At 35.4% G+C, this 13,176-nt stretch overlaps 1 protein-coding gene across 4 annotated transcripts; it reads left to right on the top strand.

Annotated features, from left to right (window-relative positions):
* Positions 1 to 4,654: 4,654 nt before the first annotated feature.
* LOC113320555 (stomatal closure-related actin-binding protein 1-like) lies at positions 4,655 to 12,913 on the top strand. Of its 4 annotated transcripts, XR_003346170.1 has the most exons (14): positions 4,655 to 5,044; positions 5,126 to 5,254; positions 5,367 to 5,459; positions 5,936 to 6,076; positions 7,031 to 7,099; positions 7,833 to 7,916; positions 8,325 to 8,505; positions 9,236 to 9,352; positions 9,527 to 9,585; positions 10,442 to 10,576; positions 11,292 to 11,441; positions 11,862 to 11,960; positions 12,270 to 12,545; positions 12,659 to 12,913. XR_003346170.1 is itself a non-coding variant. In XM_026568464.1 (12 exons), the coding sequence occupies exons 1-12, from the start codon at positions 4,943 to 4,945 to the stop codon at positions 11,904 to 11,906; spliced, it is 1,284 nt and encodes a 427-aa protein (XP_026424249.1). In that variant the 5' UTR covers positions 4,656 to 4,942; the 3' UTR covers positions 11,907 to 12,138. The 4 variants fall into 4 exon arrangements, 3 of the variants coding, with proteins under 3 accessions (XP_026424249.1, XP_026424248.1, XP_026424250.1); XM_026568464.1 differs by lacking the exons at positions 12,270 to 12,545; positions 12,659 to 12,913 and having other exon boundaries at positions 4,656 to 5,044; positions 5,126 to 5,233; positions 11,862 to 12,138; XM_026568463.1 differs by lacking the exons at positions 12,270 to 12,545; positions 12,659 to 12,913 and having other exon boundaries at positions 4,656 to 5,044; positions 11,862 to 12,138.
* Positions 12,914 to 13,176: the final 263 nt, after the last annotated feature.

Raw genomic sequence — 13,176 nt, 5'->3', positions numbered from 1 at the left:
CTTATCCCAAAATATTTTAGATTGAGTGATAGCCTCCATGCTTGTTCGATTGCATCGATTCATTTATCATCTTCAGATTGTTGAAGACCATACCTCCCTGTTTTTTTGGATTTTCTTACCGCTTTCCAAGCTTTAATATAGGATCATTTTTGTCGCTCTTTTCCCCCACCAAAAGTCCCCATGTAAGTTCGTAAGAGAGTTTGTTGTTCTGACCTAAAGGGGGAAACAAGTCATTAGGTATAGATCCCAGATTCCAATTTTTTTCACAATGTTGAGCCCTGCTTTAATTCCACTCTAAGCGACAAAACCAATTTTATTTACCGTTCCTCTTAAAGAGTAGTTGTTCGGGAAATATTTTGATTTGTAAATCTTATCCCAAAATGTTTTAGGTTGAGTGATAGCCTCCATGCTTGTTCGATTGCATCGATTCATTTATCATCTTCAGATTTTTGAAGCCGAGACCTCCCTGTTTTTTTGAATTTGCTCACCGCTTTCCAAGCTTTAATATAGGATCATTTTTGTCGCTCTTTTCCCGCACCAAAAGTCCCTATGTAAGTTCGTAAGAGAGTTTTTTGTTCTGACCGAAAGGGGGAAACAAGTCATTAGGTATAGAGGGACCACATCAAGAATGGATTTCACTAAAACTGATCTCCCAGCTTGGTTTAGAGTGATCCTCTTCCATCCCTTGAGACGGGATCTCAATTTTTCTATGAGGTTAGTAAAGTTTAGGTGCGGTGTCTTAAAAAAATAGAGGGGATTCCAGATATGTTTATTTCATTTCCCTTTCTTCATTTTCAAAGTCCTAGTCAACACATGACTAAGCACAAGTGACAGATAAGGGGTGTGGAGCACCCCCGATTTATCCAGATTAATCAATTGACCCAAGAAATCTCTAAAGCCCATTTAGATTTGTAAAAAATACCTATATAGGTTATATTCTCTCACATCCGCCTTAGTGAAAAAGAGAACATCATCAGCAAACAACAAGTGGGTGACATGGGGACTGATTTTATCAATCTTGATTACGTAATATATTTTCTGGTTTCAGCATGAAGCAACAAGCGGGATAGGACTTCCGTACAAATATGAAAAGGTAAAGAAAAAAGGGAGTCTCCTTACCGAATTCCTCTTAATGGGCAAAATATTTTTCAACCATTTAAGAGAGCCTACATTGTTGTAGTGTTTATACATTGATAGATTACACTGAAGGTCTAAAAAACCTATTTTCTTGAAAATCTTTATCAAAACTGGGTCATTAGTCCAAATATTTTTAAAGCGTGGTTCTAATGGACGAGTAAAAATTAGTATGGGTGAAATGGACACCAAAAAAATAGCAAGAATGAAACTGGATTCATCCTGACTTAACTTAAAAGAGAGCGAGGATGAAACTGGATGCATGATAGACACATTTTTGTGACTGAATTGTCTTCAGTTTTCAGTATTGTTGGTACTCGGTTTTCTACTTATTATGGTGTTTTATGTGTTTGTAGGTATTTTTGGAAAATTCGGTTCGAAGAGTTGGTATAGGCACCTGGAGGACACATGTTATTCAGACTCTCAGTTTCTGATAAGGGGCACCCCCATGGAGCCAACTGCTAATCGCACCCCATCATTGGTTAAGGGGACTCCATCTTCTTCCTTGACTTGAAAAGAAAAATTGGCGGGATATTTGGTTTCAACGGTAAAGAATTTATTATCTTTAAGATAAAAATATCTTCTTGCCTTACAAACATGAAGTTTTGAAGAAAAAGAAGTTATCTTGTATTAAACAAGAAAGATATCCTTAGAAGATTTTATCTTGGGTTTTATTCTGCGAATTAAAGAAGATATGGGTTTAGTAAAGAAATATATAGAATAAAGAGAGGAAAAATTCCTGAAGATAGTTTTAATTAAAAAGAAGAAGATTTTGGAGTTATGGAAGAATATATTTGAGTGATATGTATTTGTGTGTATAAATAGAGATTTAGAGAGCATATTTGGGGGGGGGGGGGGGGGGGGGGGGATTTTTTGGGAGAGAAAAGAAAATCACTGCTTTAATAATTTTCTCGCATTTTCATCATTTGTAAACCACTTTTTGAGCCATGAATAAATATTTTAAGTGTGTTTTCGACGTGATGAGATAATCCCCAGTATTGGGACGACGGAGGAAGACGAAATTCATTCATGGGTAAAATTATTTAATTCTTTTTAAGACTTTTGCATTAATTTTAATTGAAATATGATTTGAATTAATGGTTGTCATTTCATTTGATGAAGTATGTTTAGCTTAAATGTTTTTATACATCATGCTTAGGATTTACAACTAATCTTTTGAGAATATACCTTGGCAAAATCAGAGTGTCCATGTTAATTTTATTTATTGAGCTTTAATTTTTGAGAATAAATAAATCGAACCCTATGTTATGAATTCGACGAAATCCTAGTCCCAGTAACTCTCTTCATCTTGTGAAAATATTTTGTATATATTTTTCTTTTATTTTAGTTTATTAATTCTTAAAACCAATCTCATCAAGTCCAAGTGAACGACAACTCTATTTACCACTATATAAAATTCGATCAAATTTTTGGCGCCGCCAACGCGGGCTTGTTTATAGATTTGTTTTTAGGTTTTATTTTTATTATTTTTGTTCTTTTTGCGCCTTTTGGTATTTCTTGTTTGTTTTCAGATTTGGAGTTGAGCTAAAGAAAAAGGGAGAAAGTGCTGAAAACAAAAGCGAAACCAAAGAAGGAAAGAAAAGAGGAATCCAAAAGGAGTGAAGAAGAAGATTTTTTGTATATAGATATTTTATTTTATTTTTAGAAACTGTAAATAAAGAATTAATTTTTGTAATTTTTTATTTTTGGACCTTTTGAACTTTATTTTTGGAACATCGGACATTATTATTTTTAAAACTCTAAGGAAGGGTGAATTAAATAAAACTGCTGCAGGGAAGGACGACGATAACGATCCTCGGCCCCTCGGGTTCGTACATGACATAGGAGTCGTGGCCCGAGTCGACTTCAACGGTTCATCGCCCGTCTGGTACGGGAGGTAAGACTCTATCCACCCACGAATCCCCTGTCAGTGGGTTTTATTTTGTTTTGAGAATGCCAAACTGGTACAATATCCAATACAACGAATATCCAACTGAACAAAATGGACATTACTACTTTGACCATAGTTTGAATAGAGGTTGGGAACATCAACCTTTTGAAGGTTACGGGTCATACCATGGTGAGCCCAATTACTATCCACATGCGCACAGGTCAACATGGTGATCCTGTAAGTTGGTGGTTATCTTATGGTTCTGAGTATCCATCCCTCCAGAAGATTGCAGCAAAGATATTAAGTCAAACAAATACATCGTCTGGAACAAAGAGGAATTAGAGTGTGTTTTAAAGAATCCACACCAAACTACGCAATCGTTTACTTTCATCGAGAATAAATGATCTGGTGTATGTCCAGTACAATTTGAAGTTGGAGCAACAAAGAATTAAAGGTAAAGCAAGGCGACATAACATTGATGTTCACGACGTTCGTAGTCTACTAAGGGATGACAATATGCTTGACTGGATAGCGAGGGAAGACGAAACACCGGTTTTGCCTCAAGAAAAACAATGGTTAAATATGTTGGAAGACGAAGCCGTTAATAATCTATATCATGTCCCTCTACCATACAACTGGCATGATCCTGAAGTTCAAATCCCATACGAAAGGTTACCAGTGAGTGACTTTGTTTATGACTTTGGTAATCTTTCATTTGGAGACAATACACAAGGTTATGAGAATGTGAATCTAACATATGATTCTCGTTACACTTCTGATCGCTCTGACCATGGTGTTCAACATATGAACGAAGGATATAATTCTAATATTGATAACAATAATGAAGTAGGTAACAATGATGATGAAAATGAAGGTGGTTATGAAGACGATAATGAAGGTTATTATGATGATGATAATTATGCAAACGAAGATGGCCAGTATCCCCACGACGACGACTATGATGTAGAAAGGAACCGCCGAGAAAATGAAGAATACATGAATAAATCAAAAAAAGGCGGTGGTTGTAGTTGGTTCGCTTAGCTTTTTAAATGATGAACATTAGTTTAACAATCCTATGTTTTTTAGATTTGAAGTTTTAATCCTGTAGTTACTTTCCTTGTATCATCTAAATAATTTTAATTCGAAGTTTTAAGCTTTCAATCCAGAGAAAGAAAAAAATTCAAAAAAATGGTAAGAAAGTTATTTACACGATTATAACGTACGTGATAACGGAAAAATTGTTCTAAAAAACGCACGTTAAAATGTTATTTAGAAAAAAAAATATTTAAACTAATTTTAGAAAAACGGTTATAACGTGTATAAAAGCTGAAAAATGATCCTAAAAAGCTGTCGTTATTTTCTATTTATCGGTATTATAAAGACACGGGATTCGGGAACCCTCATGATCACAATATATGGATGTGACCGTTTTAACAGTCATTTTTCGGTAAAAGCGGGTGTTTTTCAAACCTTCCTATCGAGAAAGAAAAGTGCTTATACAACCTCCGAATTGAGAAATAAAATAAACTCAAGGGGTTAATGGTAATTTACGTTTCGATAAAAAAAAATTAAAATGAAAAGTTCTCTCCGTAGGCCCGTACATCACACAATTAGTATATTCAAATTTCAAGATGGCCATCCTGCGACTATGCTAACCGCGTAGTCGCGTACTACTATTCTTCTTCCACCGCCCATTTCTGCCGTTTTCTTTTTCTTATTCTCTAATGAGTTTCGTTCTGAGATAAGGTCTTCTCACGATTATCATTTTTAGGGATTAATTTGATATTTTTTTGGTTATAGAAGTTCCAATTTGATTTAAATTTTGGATTTACCAAGTGAAACTTACAAAAGAAAAAAAAAACACGAGGAAGTTTGGGTTTAATTAGAGTTGATGACTTGAAATTCTAAGTGGAAACAATGAAGAAGGGACCTGTCCTTAGGCGGGTATCAGTTCGAGACCTTGCGGATAAGTTCGAGAAAGGCTTCGCTGATGCTGAGGCTGTTGGAAAATCTGATGAGGTAACACTAAACTATTTCAAAATCAACTGTAAATGAATTTGTATTCTATAGATTTATGTATTTCATATTTTTTCAATTCAGTCTAAACTTAGAGAATTAGTTGCATTGGAAAGACATGTTCTTCTGGAGAAGCTAAATAGTGCACTTGGATCCTTGCAAGTCCGCGTAACTGATCGAACTAAAGATGATGTAGATGAAGCTATTTCTATGGTTTATTTTTTTGCATATCTCTACATAATTGTGTTATATTTATTCGCCGTCTCCGACTCTCATGAGACTATAGTTGTTATATCATAGTGGTTTTTATTTATTTTTATTTTAGGTGGCAGATTTATCTGTCAAGTTGAAACAAAGTGACGGAGAGTTTTCTCAAGAAAAGGAGCATGTGAAGATACTAGCAGATTTTCTCAAGCAGGTAATGTGGTGAGGCCCATTGTCATTCTTGATAGTTTGATCATGTATTGACAGATTTTCTGAACTGCTACTACTATTGTAAGTGCATGCCCTTTCTCCATTGATAAATTTCTAGTTTCAGAACCTGCAAAATTGTAGACATAATTCCGTAATGGTTGATGAGGTTTTTGTCCAGTGGTTCACGTCTAATGTCTTTGATTTAGGACTGCTAGGTCCTTGATATACTGGTTTTTTCTTTTCTTATTTATTTGTTTTTCTTTATGCCTTTGTGAAATTGGACATTGTTCAGTACTAATTTAACTGTCCGGTCTACTATGTGGTGTTTCTCTTCTACCTCATATGAGAATGCATTTGATTTTTGTTGATTGTTACTATGTGGAATACCTATGACTAGCTGGTCAACTATTTAGAGCATCTTTGAACATTTGGTTTACTTAGTTAATCTTTTATGTACCGAAAGTGTGCGATATTCTGCAGGCTATAGAAGATACTAAAAGACTCGTTGACGAGGAAAAAAACTTTGCTCGTCATGAGATTGAGATTGCTAAAGCTGCAGTGCAGAGAGTTGAAGAGGCATTTCAGGAGCAACAGAGAATACCTATAACATCTGACAATTTGGTTAGTATGACTTCGTCTTCTATAACTCTTTCCTTGTTTTTCTGGGGAGTTTAATTTTTCATTCTGTTCTGAGTTTTTTAGGTCCAGTTATCTCCAAAAGGAAAATTCTTATAAGTACTAAAGATAACTGCAGCACTTTACACTTCGAGTATGTTAGTTGTCATGTTTTTATCCTGCCATAGAATCTTCAAGATTTAGATTTTGCTAATTAACTTGATTTCGTTTGCTATGTTTCATTAGTTTTATCATGCTGCAGTTGTGCAGATATGAGGTCCTCTCTTGAATTTTTTAGCCCTGAGTCTCTAGATTCCAATAGATGAGGATTGGCCGTGACTGTAGATTCAAGTTCAAGAACTGTCTAAAATCGGTTCTCCACTATGTAATGTCTAAAAGTCGTTAAGTCTGATCAGGCTTCCTTTGGATGGCGTAAGAAAACTTGCATATAACACGGTCTTGAGGTTAAGCAGATTTCCTTGTCTTAGTTCTAGAAAAAGGACAGAATACCCACATGCCGGTAACTGGCACGGTATACTCTTTGAAAGATCTAGTCAAAAGTTAGGTGCAGATAGCTGCTTCAATTTAAGCACTAAGTATACCAATGATGATGACAGTTTATGCAGGATCTTTATTTAAAATATTAGCAGTTATTGCCAAATACGGATGTTTGTTTAGCAGACCGGCCAAAAGATTTGAAGTACTACGTTTATTTAAAGACGTCCATGTTTTTAATAATAAAGATGATTAGCGTGCTTTGTACAAGTGCAAAGTTTACTGTATGATAAAAAAGAGAGACTATAGTAACTTTTAAACTTTGTTTTACCGAGTCTGTTAGTCAGGGACCTTATTTTCATTAAAATAGTATTTGTAACCTTGACGTGTTCTACTTGATTTATATTTATAATAAAAAAGTTGAGTTTGTCATGTTCTTTACTTCCTTTTGCATTTGGATTTTAGGGGTCTGAAGATTTAATGAAGGAGGTTCAAGACGCTAGAAGAATTAAAATGCTGCATCAACACAGCAAGGTTCGTTCTAAAAATTGTTTGCACAAGGGTTATTTATTTGTTCGTATAATAATAACACAAGACTACAATAGGAGTAAGAGCCCAAGCCTGGCAACGTTATAGCTTAATTGCCAAAACCCAAATGGCCATACACCCCAGTAGAAGTCCCAAGATTCTACTTAATTCACAAGATTCTGGAAACTGATTCCTAATAGATACTACAAGCAAATATCCGGAAATAAATATTTGGTATAAATAAGAACCAAACTTCCTAGCCGTGGAATTCATGCAGAAATATTCTGTAAGACAATGGCAAGAGCATCTAGAACGAAATTTTCAGTCTGAAGTATTCTTTACATGGTGATCATAAACAAATTTGTCTTAGTTTACTTAATCGTAGTATCCATTTATGCTATTCATTTGTATTAGCATTTGGATGTTCTTAACCTTGCAGTCAGCTCAGAAAATTATAACCGAAAACCACTCTTTTGATCGATCTCCCCTCCAGTCCACAAAACACAAAAGACTAACTCATCGAGTAAGATACACACTATTTTGTGTCATTCTTTTACTAACTTTTTGTGTGTAATATCACAGAGTTAAGGGGTATCTTTTACATTTTAAAACATAAAGTGGGTTTATGTTTCTAGTTTCTCACATTCGTCCCTTATTTCTGCTAGGTAGGGAGTATATTTTTTATAACAAATGGCTTCCTTCAATAGTCTTATTATCTTTAGGGTTTCATTTTAAATAGGTACTGGAGATGGAACTTGAACTTCAAGAATTAAGAATCCAGCTTGCGGAGATGTCCACATATTCTAATCAGCTTCTTAAGGAGGTTTTCATTCTCCCCCTTCTCTTTGTTCTTCAAATTTAGAATTTTTTTAATAGATACTTAGCAATCACAGGCATACATAGTGTCTGAAGTAGCTTGATATTTTTAGCTTACTGATTTATTTTCTAGAGGATTTTTAGTACTCACTCTCAAAACTGTGGCAGTACTTGGTATCTAGGTTTAGGATCAAATGAGGTGTTGAGCCCTTAGTATGGGTTCTTGCTCATGCCAGTGCCACAGGCTCATTACAGCCCCGCCCATATATTGTGGTTTTTTCTTGAATCTCGCCAGTTCAAACTAATATCTTTATTGTGTTTTGCTTCTGGATTTGAGTGCTTTTAGAAGAGGCCTTATCTGGAGGATCTAGGATTCTAGTGGCACTAATCTATGAACTGCTATCACCCTTTTCAGCTCACAATGAGTAAGGGCCTTGAGGAAAACAAGTGCTACTTGTATGAATTGGATGGCCCTGAAATTCTGGGTTCCTATCTGTGCATCACTCCACGCACAGAAACAGCTCCACATCTTTCAGAGTGTTCAGTCCAATGGTATCGTATATGTTCTAAAGATAAGGAGAAAAAAATTATTTCAGGTGTGACTTTGCTGGCCTTCTTAATTTTTTTTGTCTTTCTCAGTTTTTTTTTTTTAAATACTGGAGTTGAATTCTCTAGTAGGTGATTTTGTGATTTTGTGGTATAGTGATATATATATAGCGAGGATACATCTTTTCTATAAATGAATATCTGTTTGGCACATGTATATTAGCACGCTTAAACTACACAAGTATACATATAACAGAGCAATGCTGACTATACTGAATGATTTTAATAATAGAGGTCATACCGACTTTTTTCGTCAATTATTTAAGTTTTGAAAATTTGTACGATGCATACTTGACTTGGGTGTTGTAGCTGGTCTCTGTCTTACTTGATAGAACTTTGCTTCCACTGTCTGATTTTGTTGTCATTCACTGTGATAAAACAGCTGTTATAACAGAAATAACAGTCGTTTTAGTGGTAGCGGCCACTTCCGTAAGGCTCGTAACTGTTAAGCAGGAAAAACAGTTTATATAATAACAGGAATGGTTGTAACAGCTGCTTCTTCAAAAATTATAACCGTTACAAGAAAACCCAGTTTATATATATGGGAAAAAACTGTTATAAGAATTACTTTTTTGAAAACCAGGAAGAAACGACCATCTGTAAAAATTGCATACTTATAATCAAGTTTGGAAATATGCAGTACACTGGTGCTGCTTTTATCAGCTGTCACAATATAAGCGCTTAACATGTTTTATCTGTCTCAACCTTGTTTCACATCAGGGGCAACAAAATTGGTTTATGCTCCAGAGCCGTTTGATGTTGGGCAAATCTTACTAGCAGATATTGTTGTAAATAGCGAAAGACTCAGTGTGCAAACCAACGGTCCCATCGGTCCAGGTTTGGTTTTGAATTTGAAGTGAGGTCTTTCTTTCATCCAGTGTCTTTAGTCTTTACTTACAAAGGAGGAACTGAATCTTTTGCGACTACGCATATATAAGTACTATACTTACTGGGTACCTTTTTTTTTCTCGGAGTCCATTGAAATAAAACTGATCCAGTTATTATTAACAGCTCCAGGGTTGGGAAGCTATATAGAGGAGCTCGTAAGGATATCCGAAACCGAGTTTAATGTATGTTATCTTGTTCATTTTCTTATTATCCAATATATCTTCCAGTATTTCCTATATGCAAATTGATACTGTCTCTAACCCATCCATGTTTATAGCCAAATTGTTTTTATCTACGTGTACATTGACAAGAAGCTATTTTTCAGTCAATCTCAAATTATACCTAAGCTATGTAATTTCTAGCCCATGTCATAAAAGAGTTTTAAACCAAAATCTTAAAGAGAAAAGTCTTATGGTTAGGAAGTGTTCCAATCCAAAGGAGAGAGTGTAGTTGGGGTTTGTTCTTATAGTTTACTATTGGCTTTAGTTTGATTCCATCTTTTCTTCCAAAGTTTCATGGAACATGCCTTGGAATTTGTGCTTTTGGAAGTGAAGACTTGCTTTTTCCAGGGATTTCATGGAAGTTCTTGAAGTAAAGACCATAAGACTTGTCCCAAAGGAGGAAACCTTATCAACCTTCTTCTTCTGGACACCTTTGTTCTCCCAGTCTTCATCTGGACAGCTTCATTGTCTCATTCTTCTTTGGAAACAAATTTTTTTTTTTAATCTCGCCAATTACGTCTTCTTCTTTTTTTTTTAAATTATGTTCACTTAGTTGTTATTCTTCAACATAGCTGTGTCCGTATGGACAAATCACGCTTGCCTAACATGGGGCTCGACCCACACTGCTTTTTTTGTCTGAGCTTGCTGAGTTTAAGCTGTGGACTAAAATGATATGGTGTTGTTTTTGGAAGCTTTGAAGCATCCCAGGGGATTCTTTCTTACTTAATTATCGTATAGCCCTTCACTGTAGATACCTACTCTTGTTCCCTTTCATTCCTTGGGCCTTCAGCATTTGTTAATTGTTATTCTACTTCAGGTAGTTGTTATCCAGATGAACGAAGAGATTTATTCAGTGCATTCTGTTCACGTATTTCACGTGGGGAAGATGAGGGTGAAGCTTTCTGAAGGAAGATTTGTCAAGGCAAAAGAATCTTATTCTACTTCAATGCAGGTAACTTTTGACGACATAAATTTGGATAAAAGTTTTCATTTTACCGTAATCTCTAGTGACACAGGAGATTGAATTAGGTTGTTTCCGTATTATTGCTTTTCACAATTGATGACTGAAATTTGGGGTGCTCATGTCGGACAATTTACAAATCCAAAGTTTTATTACTCATTTTTTTGGTTAATCCAGAGGTAATATTAAAAGAAAGCGAAATGTACAGAGAATTTACAAGAAGATATAGAGCAAGAAAAGAGGCCACAGAAACTTACTCTCTACTTAAAACGAAAATAAGAGTTTACAGGCTTTTCAACAGAATTAATAAAACCCAGCATACCTTCATAAGTAATTCTGTCTCCTTCATTTAACCCAAAGTTTTATTACATATTGGTTCACAAAGGTGTGAGTTGGTCCCTACTTATATGAAGGGCATAAAATGTGTGAAGGAGACAGTGCCAAGCTTTGATTAGGGAACCACCAAATCATTTTTATTGTCAGCGGAAGTCAAACAATCTTGTGTGCTTGTGTATGCATATTGGTTTCCTAAATTCCTACACCCGATCATGACATCTGCCGTACAAATTGGGCGTAATCCTGGGACCTTCATCTTGATCTTTCGGTTGTCTATTTTTTAAGCAATGTGGAACAGAACTTCTAACCTGTGTACTAATCGTTGGACAAATGGTATCTTACGTGTTTATCTACTCCTTTAACTATATAGCTGTGTGGGACTAGAGGGGGTGGTAATGCAGCAGCACTGTCGTTGTTTTGGCAAGCAAAAGAGGGACTGTCCTTTGTATTAGCCTTCGAATCGGACAGAGAAAGAAATGCAGCTATTATGCTTGCCAGGAGATTTGCGTTTGATTGGAGTGTAAGTAGCTATCGGAACCTTCATTTATTTATATTTTGGGTGAAAGAAACATTTTATTCATTACTAGCATGTGTCTGGAACGCATGCTTCAAACGAATGCAACTATATTCTGAACGAATTAAATGGGATGAATCACTCCTTGAAAAGAATAATTGGTTCTCTCCCAATAGTTTGATTGTAGATTTCTTCAGTTAGCCAGAAGGGGTTCATTGCATTTGAAATTTGGTTCAGATTTTCTGTCACTGTTTCATTTGGAAAGATAATATATAAAGAATACTAAAAATTTTAAAATTCTTCAAAGGATGAGGTTGTATATCCTTGTGTTTTGATGCTGCACCACCTTACCTGATAAAAACATGCATTCCAAACATGCATTTAGTCACTTGAGTCATTCATCTGAACGAATTTTGGAAATTTTAGATCGCACTTCTTGGACCGGGTGATTGCACAATTTGGAATGGGTGATTGCACAATGAGATCCTAACAAAATGTCACATCGGCTTCACACCTTCACCCAATGTAAGTATACCGAGGGATTAACAAAGTCGTGTATCTAATGTATGATTGAATAATAATTAGAATGTTTCTAATGAAAAATTTATATTATACGTGCGCCTGATATTACTTGTATAATTGTGGCATACTCTTTTCGTGTTGCTTTTGTAATTATTCATTCTGCTGATGCATAATTGTGGCATGCACTTTTCGTGTTGCTTTTGTAATTATTCATTCTGCTAATGCGCTTGAAATGTAATTCAGTTGTTTCTAATTGACCTGTAATTATAAATACCCATTTGTATCAACTCTAATTCTGAATGGCTTTTTAAGACTTAGCTTTCGGGAAAGCTTTTGCACGCTTGGTAGTCTTGCTGTACCGACTGGCTCGCTGCAGCTACACTCAGGGTCCAGACGCCCTGTGAACCACATTGAAACAGCTACACTCAGGGTCCAGACGCCTTGTGAACCACATTGAAATTAGACGAGGACCATGTGGTTGAAAACTTGAAAGTTTTGTCCAAAATAGACTGAAATTTTCACTGCCAACACGAAATTTTCTAGGAACTTGGATCTGTAACTAATCTCTGAAATGTTTCCCAAACTAAGGTATGATTTAGCTCTGGATAAAAATATTTTTGACTGTTTGCGCTCTGCACTTTGACCCACATTCATCGTTACATGTTTGAAAATCAACAATTGACCCACATTCATCGTTACAGGTTTGAAAATCAACAACGTTCGCTAGGGGTGGGTGTACTGCAGAGTGAGGAGAAGATTGTACAATAAAAAGTAACCTGTTATAGGGGCGGCATGGTTTATTAGAGGGACGGCAGTGTGATAGTAATGTCCCTCTAGTTGGTTTAGGGATGTCCTATAGGGGTGTAAATTAACTAGATTATCCTCCCCATTTTTTTAACCTAAATCAAAGCTAAATTGAAAATTTGTTTTCTTTCTTCTTCTCTTCCCCTCCTCCCATCAACGTAACCTCCATCAAAACTCAAAATTTCATCGTCTTCGATTAATCGACGATTCAAAAATTAATCAAGTGTAGTGTAATGACTTATATGAGGTATGTTTTGAAATCCAATTACGATTTGGTTTATTTTGTTTGATTTAAGTTTAATTTCTATCAAAAATTAGGGTTTTAGATGAAAATTGAAATTGAAATTTCTGGGTTTATGTGAGTTACGGTTGATTTTAACTCAATTACGAACCGTGACTGAATTTTCTATAAAAA

Source organism: Papaver somniferum, chromosome 11, assembly GCF_003573695.1.
Source record: "Papaver somniferum cultivar HN1 chromosome 11, ASM357369v1, whole genome shotgun sequence".
NCBI lineage: Eukaryota > Viridiplantae > Streptophyta > Magnoliopsida > Ranunculales > Papaveraceae > Papaver > Papaver somniferum.
The sequence above is the reverse complement of the archived record's forward strand: the minus strand, read 5'-3'. Positions and strand labels throughout refer to the sequence as shown.